Source organism: Triturus cristatus, chromosome 6 (assembly GCF_964204655.1).
Source record: "Triturus cristatus chromosome 6, aTriCri1.1, whole genome shotgun sequence".
Lineage (NCBI taxonomy): Eukaryota > Metazoa > Chordata > Amphibia > Caudata > Salamandridae > Triturus > Triturus cristatus.
The window spans coordinates 1,343,383,534-1,343,399,364 of NC_140589.1; the positions used below are offsets into that span (position 1 = coordinate 1,343,383,534).

The 15,831-nt window shown below is 44.2% G+C and overlaps 1 protein-coding gene across 1 annotated transcript in view; it reads right to left on the bottom strand.

The window, feature by feature from the left end:
- The window catches only part of RYR2 (ryanodine receptor 2), a 3,458,987-nt gene that overhangs the window by 2,087,045 nt on the left and 1,356,111 nt on the right, over positions 1-15,831 (bottom strand). The window contains exon 16 of the mRNA XM_085612346.1: positions 15,311-15,429. Coding sequence (XP_085468472.1) covers positions 15,311-15,429 — 119 coding nt within the window. The remainder of the gene's footprint in view (positions 1-15,310; positions 15,430-15,831) is intronic.

Here is a 15,831-nt window from a genome sequence, read left to right on the forward strand (position 1 = left end):
GATACAAAGCATGAGAATCTATGAAAGTTCCAATACTGGGGTAATGGTTTCTACCTGTCAGTAGCACTCTATTCCCCTAGTCTGGTACAAGGGATCCCTCTCTCCTTGTAATTATATAGTTATATATAAAGCAACATTATTGCCTAGCAACTCATACATGAGAGATATTTTATGACACATTTCCTCAACTTCGCAGTACTCTCAAGGAAAATGAAGCACGATGAAGTAAAACGACTTGCCCCAGTGTTAGCAGGTAGTTTAGTAATTTGTGAAGGGGTATCCCTGCCAACTTAATAAACATGCTCTAGTTAGATCACAGCACACTTCTAAAAGAACCTCTGTTCAACACCTGGTATACACAGAAGCAATTCCCCAGAAAAATGCTCATTAAATTCAAGCAGTACCAAACAATGTTAAAGTTAAAAAAACACAACCTAGTATACTATCAAAAATATGTAATGGTAACCAGATATATGAATTTCTGAAGTTTTCAGGCATAAAGGGTCTAGGAAATACAACATGCCAATCAAAAGTCAAAGTTCATGATTGACAGGACCTTTGTGCAATTTCAGGTTGACAGCAACTTTAGATAGGCCAAGTGGATCGTATCAGTCAATGTTTTTACTTTCTGAATTAGTGTACATTTTGAAAATCCAAGTTCTCCTGAGAGGAAAGGTAAGAAGCTGAAGCTGTCTTGTTCCCTCAAAGTCACATACATAATATAACAAGCTCCTACGCAAGCCTTCAGTTTTGAAGCCAAAAGGTCGGAGTAGAACAAAGCAGCATTCTGAAGCCACTAATGTTTATTTGTCACTGGGATAGATTTGAGGCCTTGCTCTGGTGTTGGGATTCACCATCAGCAGAGAAAACACTGAATGCTGTAGCCGTGCAGGGCTCCATGAGGCCAGATATTTTCACAGGGAGTAAAAATCTTTTTCTTCACAACAAAAAGTTCTGAATGGGACAATCCTGAATTTCTTAACCATCTAGAGTGCAATCTCTTTTGGGAAACCTACCACATTGTTCCGCCTTCTGGAAGTAAAATAAATAACAAGTACAACATTTCTTAGACTGCTGCCAAGTCTTCTCCTAGTCACTTCTGCAGCTATCTGCTTCTTAGGGCAAGCTTCCAGGTACCAAATCTCTCTTCAGCCAGAGCTCCTCTAGGTCCATATCACATTCGCCAGCTGGTCCTTCTCGGGGTAAGGAGTCCTTCTGCTTTTTGTGTCCCTACAGAAGGTGAAATACACTTGACCTTTAGAAAGTAGTTCCAATCTCTTAGCACCAGCAGGAGCCAGGTAGACTTTAGTTTTCTTTATTCCAGTAGCCAAGTAGAATTGTCTTTCTACAAGATATTTATTCCCGGGTCCAGTAATGTTATGAGGAGATGGTTGGCGAGATGCCAGTCTTATTTTGTGTACTAGTCAGTGATTAGACAATTCTTCTCACCCAATCCTGGCTATTTTCTTTCAGACTTCCCACCCCCTTCTTCAGCACTTTCTCTTTCAATTTATTACAAACCTCAACCACACCTCTCACCCCAAATGGCCCTAGCTGTCCGTTCAGCCCCAGGAACGTAGATCCTCATTCAAGTCACTATCCTATGGAGAAGAGGTGTCCTCCCCTATTTTGTTCCAGCACTGGTTTTCATTCTGCTGGTTCACAAACAGAAAGTCTAGGGTGGCTCTGGAAATCAGTGTTTACCATTTATGACAGTCCCATAAGGGATCTCCAGTTCAAAAGAGATACAGTAAAGCCTGTCCTTCTTGTTCCTGTCTCCCTTCCAGTTAGCTAATCCCTGCTAAGTAGCCACTGTTAAAACCTCTCTTCTTCTTTCAGAGGTTAAGCCCTTATCTTCCAGGAAGATGGATGTGTGCACCCTCCCTGGTTACAAATTTTACAATTCCACCTTTGGATGGATATCTCCTTCAATATACCTATTTACAGTTGGGGAATCTGGTTCAGTATGGCTAAGGGCAATCAGAAGTTAATGGTCCTCAACTGTGTCATAAAGGGTCTTTTACCCCTAATGTCTTGGGGGATCCATACAGCGCACGCTCAAACTGAGGAGCAAGTACCCCTTTTAGCTCTTGACTCTCAGCATAGCGAGGTAGAGCAGTCCAAGTTTTAATCAGAAAGGTGCAGTAGTCTAGAAACTCATAAACAGAGAAAATAATACTCAATAAATCATTGTCTAGTTAGTGCCTTGTTGTTAGAAAGGGAAAGTATTTTAACACACACTCAATAAACTATTACAAACAAAATTACAAATATTTATAAGATTGAAGCTGGGAATACAAAATAGCACCATTCCCTATAGGGCCTCTCAAAATAAGTGGGGTGCAAATCACATACTCTAAAAAAAGGTCACAGTGGGCAACAAACCCCCTAAATGTGGACTAGACTTGTTAGTTCTGAAGGACCTTGTAACTATCTGAGCATCCACTAGCCCTACCCCTAAATCAGTAAAATCCATATATAATTATATGATAATACAAACAAATGTATTTACTATTAGAAAGTCAGGCGTACTATCTTTACTATAGGTATTTACAATTACAGTTTTTCTAGCCTTAGACGATATAGGTTTCATTAATAAAAACCAACAGTGTATGAATTTACCAGGCATTGCTACATCTGAGCCAACATTTGTGCTGATCTCAGGGCCAAGTGCAGTACCAAGAGCTTACCAGAGACTGCATGCATTCAGAAGAAGAAGAAGTGCCCCATTAACATTGAATAACACTTGTTGAACACAGCGGTCAGCACATGACTGCATCTTTGCCACCTGAATTGTTCGGGTATCTTTGCACTTACGGTCACCTGTAGGGGTGTGACATGATCTGCTTGGATCATGGGGTAAGAATGGCGACTGCTCACCACTGTGGCTTGAAGGATGTTACACTTGGGCTTCCTCTTCATTTGCTAAACGAACACCATGAATTACTGACAAAGGGCATGGTTAAAGCTAATAAATAGCCCTTAACAAGATGGTGGTCTGCCCATAGGATATTATCCAAAGTTCCCAATCCAAGATGAAGTTTACTCTTTTTCTGTGATGTTAGTTCTTGTCTGAAGAATATATAAGACAATTATGAGAGGAAGATATTTTTCAATGCATTAGTTCCTTGATTTTTCATCTCATTCTTCACCCCTTTTGATACTATTTATGTCCATGATATTTTTGCTTCTAGCAGTTGGAATTTTTTTCTGGCTTCTACTTCTACTATGCCTAGCTCTTTTCAAGTATACTATTATGCACGTGGTTGCAAAGGAGTAACCTTTCCCTCAGGTAATCAAGAAGGTGACTCAATAAGCCTTCTCAGAATCCAATCCTTGGTAGGCGTAAACAGTCATGAATCTTAGTACACAGCCAAAGACTATAGGTTTCTACATATAAACACAAAGGTCTACAAATGTTGACATAATATTTCAATCTTTTAAACAGGTTGCCTAGCAACCACTCTTGATTCTCAAAAGAGAAGGTCCAGTCCCTTCAAATCCTTTACAACAGAATGATCCAGCAAGTAGTTTGAGCTACAATATTTTTGGCCCTCTCGGGGGAGGTTTAACCCCTTCAGCGCGGCGCGGATTACCGCGCTGTGCTGAAGGTTCTATTGCGCGGGCGGGGCCATGACGGAGCGGTTCCATCATACGCACAGCGCAACCGATGCGCATGACGGAACCGCTCCGTCATGCGCATCGAAGGGGTTAAGGCATGGCGGCTGCTCCAAATGTAACTTTGGCTTGATTTTTGCTTTATTCTTTTGATGCAGCCTGATCATTCAATAACTTTCCACAGGGTGCATTCCACTGTCATTCCTTGTATCACTACACACTGCTTTGATGGGGCTCAGTATGTACTGGATGCTTAGTCCACCATCTAGATCACTATTATCTTGTGCCTCTACTCTCACCACTCTTCTATCACTAAGGTGTCCAGGAGGGGCATGACACAGTTTAGGGGGCGGAGGGAAGGTACATGGATACAGGCAGTAATTCCTCTTGGTTTACAGAGGGACCTCACCTATGCTTCCCAAACCCTTAACTCGTGGAAAATAGCACTGGCTCATTCCAAGGTCCCCCCAGGGGATCCAACATGCATGAGCTCTTCTGGGGATGTGGCGGTGTCATGATTTGGTTGTTTTGGAAACAGAAAATTATTAGGCAAAAATGTAAACATGATAGGAGACCCAGCAAGGGTAACCAACCTAGATCCATGGAAGACTAAAGACAACTAAATATCTAGCCAGCTATGTATGTATTATTTAGAGGTGGAAAAAACCCATCAATGAAGGAGGTTCCAACCTCACCCCATTCTTCCAATAGGAGGTGCCTTAATTTCCCTTGAATGGGCCCACGGTGTTCACAGTTCTTTGATCTGCCAGCGAGTGCTGCAGTGAAATTAACTCTTCTACCCAGGCAGCTAAAAGCATGAATCTCATTAAGGTCTGGGCCAATGAAAAATGCTGAATTATGAACTATGTTAAGGAATCAAGATGTATCAAAACTGACATTGTATATGGATTCCATGCCTAATAATTAGTATACAAGTTGGCAACTTTGAGTCTTGCATCATATTTCAATCTGGAATTACACTAAAACACAATTTTCACATGTAGCAAACAGCAAAGCATTACATGTTAGACTATATCCAAAATGGCATGGTGCTGTTCGTTTAAATCAACAACAGTCCTGGCCCGAACTGATACATTGCTGCCTGTATGTGGATGCAGAGTTAAGTCAGACAATAATCTTCCTCACTCAGCCTTCACATGTACCCACATGTGTGCATATGTTCACATGCAACCTGGTCAGAGCCCCTTACTCCAACTTCACTGCTGCTGACCTTATTTCAAAAGGCAGGCTCTGAAGATAACCGCTCTGTTTTAAGAGGAGCATGACAGTGAGTGAGAACTCGGTTAGGGGATCCACGCCTCAGTAGAGGTAAAAAAACCAAAGGTCCAGAAGTAATAGGTTAGAATTCAATGTTCTACAACAACAAAGTGCCTCTGGAACATGGTTTATGCTGGAGCCAACCATTTTGTTTGAGAAAGTCTGAAGTCTTCTTTGGCTTGCCCTCTTCTCCATAGGCAGATGTTAGTGGGGACCAAAACATATGACCACATGGAAAAGACCAACAGAAGAAACATTTATATAAACAATACAGGGAGCATCTATCATTTACAGCCCTGTTCATTGTGCTGGAATTTGACTTCATGTGCGAACAGCAGTTCTCTAGACAGAGAGTACCATTACAAATGAAGTGAGAAACAGTACGGTGTCTTTGTTGCCACTTTTTGCTAACTCAGAGGCAGCTTGCTCACTCACTAACACATATATTCCTCTGAAAACCTTGGTGAGGAGGATATTCTGCAGATGCCTTCAGGTGGAACAATATTTAGGGTTCAAAGAGGCTACAGAATGTAGGTTATCTGAAACTCACAAAGTTTACTTTTCCAGAATAAGCTGAAAACGCACATTCTCTTCTTGGTGGCCTCACAAACCTGGACCCACTTAAAATGGATTGTTCAAATTAAATAAAGATATAGCACAGCCCAGAAAAAACAAAATATTATACATCTGCATATGCCAGTTTAATTTATACCCCCATGTACTGTTCCATAAATCATCAGACAGAAGTTCAATGTTTTGTGATGATGTCAGATTTGTACTAAGGGCTAAGGGACAACAGGCAGCTAACACATGCTGGAAAACCACATACCCTCACCAACCATCTCTGTGGGCAGGTCCAAAAGTGGAACAGAGAGTAGGAAGCCAAAACTGGTATGAGGAAGACAAGGACGTGGAGTATTGAAGATTACTGGTGAGTAAACATACATTAATTGGTTCTACAGCCTTCAATCAAATGACAAGCACTAAAACTACTCAGTGATGTTCATCATCTGGTTCCTGACTTTATCTTGCTTTGACCAGAAAATCACATGAACACACCCATCAAAACTTTCACTGTTATGGAGACTAGTGTCATCATTTGTCTGTTTCCAAGGAGGAAGAATCATTAGTCACAAAACGCTAACATTAAAGGTTACATCTATTATCTTTAATGGCTTGAAACAGCGGGTGTTGGGAGAAGGTTTTGTTGAGGGCACAGCTCAAGGTATTTCTTAAGCAGGCCACCTCAAAGTTAGGTTTCTGCCCGGATCTTGACGTTTATAAGTATAAGTCAAAATTTGTTTTAGCAATAAATGATTTTATTATGGATGAATCAAAACATATGGAATATGGCGGATGGGGTTAGACGCCTTTCAGCATTAATTCGCTTAAACATTGTCAAGCACACGTCACTTTTATAAGCATGGATGTCAGGATCTGAAACATGTTTTGTTTATGTATTCTGCATTTTTATTATACCTTCGTAGGTGGTTGAGACCCCTCTTTTTAAGACTCTAAGCACGTACCACTGCTGAGGCTTTGTATTTACTCCTCAACCCGACAAATTAAATGTTTTGTATCTATGTTTTTAACGTTTTAATATTCTTTGTACATTTGCACTGAATGAAGTTAGTGCTATTTTTACGGTGTATTCTGGGTTTTTGTGTATTGTTTTCTTGGTTATAATCGTACATTTTGAATTCATGACATTGACTATACCTCGGTGGGCTATTAGTTTTATAAAGTTTTTATTATCAGTAGTAATTATTCTATACCATGAACATGCATGGTATAACTCTTGAGCTCTTCTATGTTTTTCTCTTTATGTGGACCTCTTCAGAGTTCCAAATCATGTATAAATAAAGCACTGATGGAGAAAGTTATTTTCCTTATCAGTGAATGCCTTCTAAACATTAAGGTTTCGTGCCAGGTGTTTAAAAATGTTGTTAATGTGGCAAAATGTTATTCTCACTAAGTAACAAAGAAAGAAAAGGAAAGGAGTGAGCTGTAACCGCTTTCTGTGTGACTATGTGACTACTGGGCAATCAGCTGCAATTTTCTTAGGATGTCTTACATTTCTAAGAATAATCCCAGTATCTGCTTCAACATTTCTGGTCTCTCTCCAAAGGCAGTAGTCTGATAGAATATTAATGGTAAGACTATTGCATGGACAGATTATCGAGGACCAAAATATTGAGACGGTAAGTGCAAATAGGTAAGTATAGATTTACTATTCTTTAACTCCACATCTATGTACCTTGAAGATATACATATTGTCAAGGTTCATGTATGTGGAGTAAGTATAGTAAAACTGTGCTTACCCATAGAAACTTACCTTCATAATATTTTTGTCCTTGATATTCTTGACACAATATTTTGGCCACATGATATTTTGGAAACAATATTCTGTCGAAAAACCCCATAGGCTGGATGAACAACACTAACTGGAAATGTGTACCAGGGTGCTCTACTCCATCATATTATTAGAAGGTGCTATTAGGCTCAAAATTATTTTTGTAGTTGTCAGTAATGTTTGCAGGAGAAGACAATTGTTTGTGTTTTGTCTTTGTAGAGCAAATAGTAACATTACATTATTTTGTAGCAGAACATCACTCACCAGTTCTAGTGATATAGAACAAGAAAGCAGCCTAGTACTATATGGCACCATATTTAACATTGTGAGAAAATATCAATTTACTACATTTCTTCATTGCTCCAACAATTCTTTTTTATCTGCAATTAAATTCGATACATTTATTTTGTCTACATTTTATCAATGTAAAGAACAAGTTACTTACCTTCGGTAACGCTTTTTCTGGTGGATACAGTATCTGCCTGTGGATTCATCACCTTGTGAATATCCCCAGCGCCAGCATTCCACGGAACCTTTTTCCCCAGCTCTCTACGCCGACGTGGACATCATAATACCTCAGCTCCGCTCACGACTCCGTATGACGTCACCGGAGCCATAAGAGAGCGACGTCGGCGTGATGATGTCAGTTCCACCCATTTTTTCCGTGCCTCCGAGGCGAACAGGTGGACCAACCACAGATGCCAAGTATACACAGTATACAACATTCGATCAAATAGACATAGTACATATACAAAAAAAGGAAAGCTAAAGAACATAAGCATTTCCTATAAGTGTACCAGATAGAAAGAAGACACAATGTAAAACACATGTCAAACAAGACATCCTTTAAGGTATACAAAGGTGGACAACGGGGAGGCGGGTGGGCCAGTGAGGAATCCACAGGCAGATACTGTATCCACCAGAAAAAGCGTTACCGAAGGTAAGTAACTTGTTCTTCTGATGGATACATCTGCCAGTGGATTCCTCACCTTGTGAATAGAATCCCACAGCAGTCCCACTCCTGGAGGAGGGTGTCCACCTTCCTATACCAAAAAGTCCTGCAAGACAGAGCGCGCAAAATGGCCCTCCCTCCTCATCTCAGAGTCCAAGCAATAATGCTTTGCGAAAGTATGGAGGGAGGCCCAAGTCGCGGCTTTACAAATGTCTGCCGCGGGAACACCCCTGGCCAAGGCAGAAGTAGACTATTTGGCCCTAGTTGAATGAGCCTTAATACCCTCCGGAGGAACCTTACCAGTAAGGGTGTAGCAGATCTTGATGGCCAGGATGATCCATCTGGACAGAGTGCGCTTGTGCACAGCTTTGCCTTTAGATTGTCCAACATAGCCCACGAAGAGCTGATCGTCCAATGGAAAGTCCTTCGTTCTGTCCAAATAAAAGCTCAGAGCTCTTTTTGGGTCTAATCGGTGAAGTCTTTCCTCCTCCTTGGAAGGATGAGGAGGTGGATAAAAAACAGGGAGAGTAACGGACTGCCCCAGATGAAAGGGAGTAACTACCTTAGGTAGGAAAGCAGCCCAGGTCCTAAGAACCATCCTTTCAGCATGTAAGGTTAAAAACGGGGGTTTTGAACTAAGAGCTTGAAGCTCACACACCCTCCTTGCCGAGGTTATAGCTACAAGAAAGACCGTCTTAAAAGACAACAGCCTCAAAGGACAACTATGAAGGGGCTCAAAAGGAGACCCCATCAAAAAAGTCAGAACAAGTTTAAGGTCCCACTGCGGCATTACAAAAGGAGTAGGTGGAAACCTGTTATTAAGGCCTTTGATAAATCTTAGTACAATAGGAGATTTAAATAAATACGGCTGATCTGGAAGACATAGAAAAGCCGACAAGGCCGATAGATAGCCCTTGACCGTGGCCACAGCACAGCCCTGCTGAGCCAAGGAAAGAGCAAACTGAAGCACATTAGAAAGATGGGCTTTTAAAGGGTCAATGGATTTCTCTCCACACCATTTAACAAACTTAGACCACCTATATGAGTAAATGGACTTGGTGAAGTGTCGCCTGGCCGATAAAATAACATCCACCACATCAGGCGGGAGAGAGAAGGAACTTAGGTTGCCCCGTTCAATCTCCAGGCATGATGGTGCAGGCTCTGGAGGTGGGGGTGAAGAACCTGCCCCTCCGATTGCTAGAGGAGGTCTGCACTGAGAGTGAGACGGAGCGGAGGGTGCGATGAAAGGTGAAGTAGATCTGTGTACCACACCCTTCTTGACCAATCCGGGGCGACCAAAATAACTTGTGCCCGGTTTTGGCGAATTTTCCTCAGAACCCGAGGAATCAAGGGTATGGGAGGAAACACGTAAAGGAGTTGAGAGCCCCAACTCAACTGAAACGCGTCCCCCAACGTCCCCTGCAACGGAAACTGGAAACTACAGAATGACGGGCAATGCGCGTTCTCGCGGGTGGCAAATAGGTCTATCCGAGGAGTCCCCACGTCCGAAAGACGTGACGAACCACCTCCGGATGAAGCCTCCACTCGTGGTCGGCGGAGAACTACCGACTTAGACTGTCCGCACGTACTTTCAGCACCCCGGCCAGATGATTCGCCATCAAGCAAATACGATGATCCTGAGCCCAGGACCAGAGCCGTAACGCTTCTCTGCAGAGACGATATGACCCTACTCCTCCCTGCTTGTTGACATACCACATCGCGGTAGTGTTGTCCGTCAGGATTTGAACCGACTGACCGCAAAGGGAAGGGAGAAAGTCCTTGAGCACCAAACGTATCGCCTGCAATTCCAGAAGATTGATATGAGACAATCTTTCCTCTGGATACCAAAGACCTTTGATCTCCAGATCCCCCAGATGAGCACCCCACCCTAGGGTGGAGGCATCCGTTATTACTGTGGCCACCAATGGAGGAAGATGAAAGGGTTTTCCTTGAGACAGATTACCCCCACGCTCCACCAAGATAGATCCGCTGCAGCTTCTCTGGAGATCCTGATCGACTCCCTGAGATCTCCATTGAGCTGATACCACTGCCTGCGGAGGCCCCACTGGAGTGCCCTCATGTGCCAGCGTGCATGGTTGACCAACAGAATGCAGGAGGTGAACAGACCGAGCAGGCGAAGGACCTTCAGAATTGGAACAACCGCTCCATTGTGGAATAAAGGGATCATCTCCTGAATGTCGAGAATTCTTTGCGGAGGAGGAAATGATCAACAAACAGTAGTGTCCAGTACTGCCCCTATGAACAGGTTGCGCTGAGAGGGCACCAGGTGAGATTTGGGCACATTGATCGAAAAACCGTTTAGATGTTACATGCAGATGATGCTGCACCATCTCTGGGGACCCTGCTTTCAGAAGCCAGTCATCCAGGTAGGGGAAGACCGGAATCCCCTACCTCCTGAGATGAGCAGCCACCACTGCCATCACATTTGTGAAGACTCGAGGTGCGGTTGTAAGACCAAACGGGAGGACCGCAAACTGGTAGTGTTGCGATCCAACCGTAAAACGGAGATACTTCCTGTGCGACTTCAGGATCGGGATGTGAAAATACGCATCCTGCAAGTCGATCGACACCATCCAGTCTCCTTGCTGCAACGCTTGAAGAACCTGTGCAAGGGTCAGCATCTTGTATTTCTCCTGTTTCAGGTAAAAGTTCAAGACTCTGAGGTCCAGGATTGGACGCAATCTGCCGTCCTTCTTGGGAATCGGGAAATACCGGGAGTAGCACCCCTGACCCCTTTCCTGCTCTGGAACCACCTCTATCGCACCCTTTTGTAGCAAAGCGAGAACCTCCTTTTGCAGAAGAAGCAGATGATCCTCTGAGCAAAAACCCTGGCAAGGAGGGTAAGGGGGAGGAAACACCCGAAAGGGAAGGGTGTACCCATTCTCCACAAGGTTTAAAACCCAAAGGCCCTTCATGACCGATTTCCAACCTCGCAGAAAGTGGGACACCTGACCCCCCACAGGTCTCACATGATCTAGGATGGGGGATCTAGGGCTGCTTCCCTGAAGCTTCATTGGGAGCAGAGGAGGCAGAAGATGAAGATATGTTGCGGCCAGAACCTCTCCAGCCCCTTTTTCTTCCTCTATATGACCTATGGAGAGAATTCTGCTGCTGCTGTTGTTGCTGTTGTTGAGGTTGACGGAAGGTACGAAATGAAGACCTCCCAAATCCTCTATACTTTCTGAAGCCAAATCCCTTAGGTCTGTAAACCTAAAGACTTCGCAGTAACCCTGCTATCTTTAAACCTCTGTAAGGCAGAATCGGCTTTCTCCCCAAACAGTTTTTCTCCATCAAAAGGCAAGTCAACTAACGTGGCCTGAACATCAGCAGAGAAGCCGGAAGAACGAAGCCAAGCTTGCCTCCTAGTGGCTATCGAAGACCCCATAATTCTAGCCACAGAATCAGCCGTGTCTAGACCCCGACTGAATAACCTGCCTTGCGGCAGCTTGAGTTTCTGTAACAACCTCCATAAAAGAGGCCTTCTTCTTCAGGCAGCTTAGGGGCTTATAGCTTTATCGAGTCCATCAGGGCATGAACGTAGTGCCCCAATAAGCAAGTGGCATTAGTCGATTTAAGAGCCATGCTTCCAGATGAAAAGACCTTTTTGGCTGATTGTTCGGTCTTTTTAGAATCCCTATCCGCTGGTGCTTGAGGGAAGCCGCCTGACGATTCCTTCGAGCAGGAAGCTTGCACCACAAGGCTCTCTGGTGAAGGGTGAGAAGAAAGGAAGCTCGGATCCCTCGGAGCCACCCTGTATCTCCTTTCCACTTGTCTGGATACTGCAGGAGAAGAAAGAGGCTTGCGCCAAACGTCCATCACTGGCTCTAAAATAGCCTCATTAAAGGGCAACAAGGGCTCTACAATTAACGATGGTGAATGTAGGACTTCAGTTAAAAAGGTTTGGTTTATATTCCGCAGAGGGCAACTGTAAGTCCAGCAACTCTGCAGCCTTTCTGATGACCGAATGATAAGGAGCCAACTCTTGTGTAGGAGAAGGCCTAGCAGAAGAATGCTCCCATTCTGGAGTAGTATCAAGTCCACTAGCATCCTGAATGCCTTCAAACTCATCAGTTGATTCACCAACCTCACATTCCTCCACTTCCTCTCTATATCGCTCCTCCTCCAAAATCCTCTGGGCCTCTCTTCGAGAACGGATCCGAGGACCCGGCGTCAGCAGCGCCGTATGTGGAGTCGGCGACACCGAACGTGGAGTCGGCAGCGCCGGAGGAGTAGGCGGCGCCGGGCGCGGAGCAGATGGATTCGGCATCGAGGGAGGCTCCGAAGAAGGCAAACGATCCAGACGAAGCCGGGATGGATCTCCAGACGGCACTGGGAACCGCCATGAAGGAGCCATCGGCAAGAAGGGCATAAAAGGAGCTTGAGCATAATGCTGCTGCACTCCCAAAGTGTATGCGATTGGACCCACGGGACCAGATAGTGCGCCGGATGGGAAGGCAGCCCTTTGAAAAACCCCATACATCGCATTGAGGAAATGCGTTGGATCCACACCCGGAGTGGGGAATTGCGGGTATGGGTTTGACCCTGGATCCGGTCGGGAAGTTTCAGGAACCGGAGCCGAAGTGTCCTCCACTGGCGCCGCAGGTTCAGCTGGCACCAGAGAAAGAAATTCCTCCTGATCCGGATCGGCGTCGGAAGCTGGAGACTCCACTGGCGCCGGTGACTGCACCAGGGACCGCGCCGGAGTCAACTTCGGCGAAAGTGTCTTCTCTGGAGACATACGAGAAGGGGAAGGAGAAGGAGAAATAACTTCCTTGCTTCGACGCCGAGGCGATGGCGACCTCGAAGCCTTACTCCTCGACGATCGGCGCCGAGAGCTATGCTTCCTCTTCTTTCGGTGTTTCTTCGACTTTGAAGAGTGTGAAGTCGACGACTCCGGCCTCGACTTCTCCTTTTTCCTACCTCTCCTTTCCTTCTTCGCCTTGGCCATGAAGAGTTTCGCCTCCCTCTCCTTCAGGGCCTTGGGGTTCATCCTTCTACAGCAGGAGCAGTCATCCACATCATGATCTGAAGAAAAACACCACAAACAATCCTCGTGGGGGTCAGTAATGGACCTGTGGCCCCCACATTCCCTACAAGGTTTAAAACCTGACATTCTCATCGAAGACATGGCTTATCCAGAAACAGTAACCCACTGCAAGACAACAAAGTAGCAGGAGAGTGCTGGAAAACCGTTACGCGTCGACGGCGCAGAAAAAAGGGAACTAATGTCATCACGCCGACGTGGCCCTCTTATGGCTCCGGTGACATCATACGGAGTCGCGAGCGGAGCCGAGGTATTATGACGTCCACGTCGGCGTAGAGAGCTGAGGAAAAAAGTTCCGTGGAATGCTGGCGCAGGGGATATTCACAAGGTGAGGAATCCACTGGCAGATGTTTCCATCAGAATGCTCAGTTACCTCAGTTGACTCCCGATAGAAGCAAGGCGCATTTTTAAATTCACCTGCATCACAGACAACAGCCGGCACTGTGTCAACCCATATAATTGGCACAAAGCCCAACCCTCTGCTGATAGTTGCTTTCTCCGAAGCGCAGAGACCATACCACTAGAACCTCCCACATTCAAAATACTCAGAACCATCTCTAACTATGTCACTGGAAGTGCTCTCAGAATTGATTAACCTGGTGATAGCCACAAATCCCTAATTTGAATTATTCAAGAATGACCTAATAGTTACTGATTCAAAAATTCCTCCTAGGATAACAACCTCTTCTGCTCTACTATTGTACTTTGTAACTACAATTTGTATCTGATGCTATGGGCCTCCTCTATGGTGAGGAAGTTTTTCTCCCAATGTGTACCCTTATGTATAATGTTCAGTTTGCTTCTGTAAAGTGCTCTACCACCCTGGAACTGTTTCATGCCATAAAGAACTGAAAAATAAATAAATACATAGAGCACCAACATTCCTTTTTGCTGCTGCTAACCAGCACCACTTATGATTGCACTAATATGACGAAATATAGCACCCCCTTAAAATATTTCACATGGTGCTAAATAGCGCCACAACACAAATCAGAACAACCCAGTCTCATGCTGCAAATCTCATCCTTAAAAAGTAGACCTTGCAAATCTCACATTACATCCGAATGACATGAAAAACTTTCACCATTGACTGCAATGAACAATCATAGGGCATGAGGAGGCTGTTGGAATAGAGGAAAGGGTCAGCCAGAAGGTGCTGGAGGAGAATTGTAATGTGCCTGTGGGAAAACAAAAATGCACATCTACCCAATCAATGGGCCAGATTTGGTAAGCATTTCTACAGTCACAAACTCTCCGATTCAGGGTTAGCAAACATAAAAATGATTTTTCAGATTTAGTCTGAAACATTTTCAGATTCCTAAAATGGGATTGTAATTGGATTCGATTCGGTACCCGAAATGGGCATTTTTTAGGTGTCCTTTCTAAATACGGAATCGGCATTCTCTATAAAACATAAAAAAATTACCAAGACTCAAAGGAGGTGGTAAACCATTCTTAAAAGGGAAGGGGTGCCTTTGTGAATTAAAAACAGTTTGTTGGTGAACAGGCAGTGGGTCCATGGAACAATTGCCAACTCTTAAACCAACAAAAAAAGCATGTTTTAAAATGCAGCCCCGTTTCTTTAAAGGGAAATGGACCACATCAAAAAAGTGTACTTTATTTATAAGCGATCACAGGCATGGTGGCCTGCTGACCCCAGCAGGCCAGCGTCTCTGTGATGGCCTCTAATCATAGCGGGTAGCAATTTGTGGTCTACCTCATTAATATTTATGAGGTAGGTCAGATTGCAGCCCACTATGATTCATAATTTTAAGAACCAACCCTAGTAGTACATAGGTCGATTGTTAAAATTCTTTACTAGTCACAAAAATACTGGTTGCAACATGCAACCAGTATTTTGCAGACATTTTTTGTACATCCGTTTCTTTGTTCGCCAACAAATTCGGAGTTGGGCATCTTTGATTACCACAAAGCATAAAGCCATATAGACAGTAAGCTAGGTTGTTATCAACAACTTCAGTATACACAGAACAAGCGCCACAAATTCAAAATCATGCATTTTCCTTGAGATGTTATACCCTACCTTGTGATTTCTTCCATGCTTGTCCAAAAGGTAGATGATAGACTTAATGTGTCCTTCTTTGATGATATTTAGGGCTTCTGGACTCTCCACCAAAACACAGTGCAAAACTTCTAGAATTCCTGAAAAATATCAAATCTTACATAAGAAATTCATAGCTACTTACTCAGGAGCCTTATTACAGAATCATAAGGATATGTCAGAAGGCAAGGCCCTTGTGAAATGTAAGTGTGTGCCTTGAGACAAGAAAACCTGCCTGTTACAGAGAATCAATCAGTGGCGGCTCGCCGAAGGAGTGCTGCGGGGAGGTGGGGCTGGACGGGGGAGGGGCAGGGTGGGGGCGTAATGGACTCGGACATACAACGGCAAGGAGTAAGGTAAGTAGATAAATAAATAAAACTCTTTACCTGGCGCACGCTGCATCGCCGAGTTCGCGATGCAGCAAGCGCAAGGTGAATAGTTTTATTTATTTATTTACTTACCTTACTCCATGTCGTCGCATGTCCAACTCTACTAGCCCCACA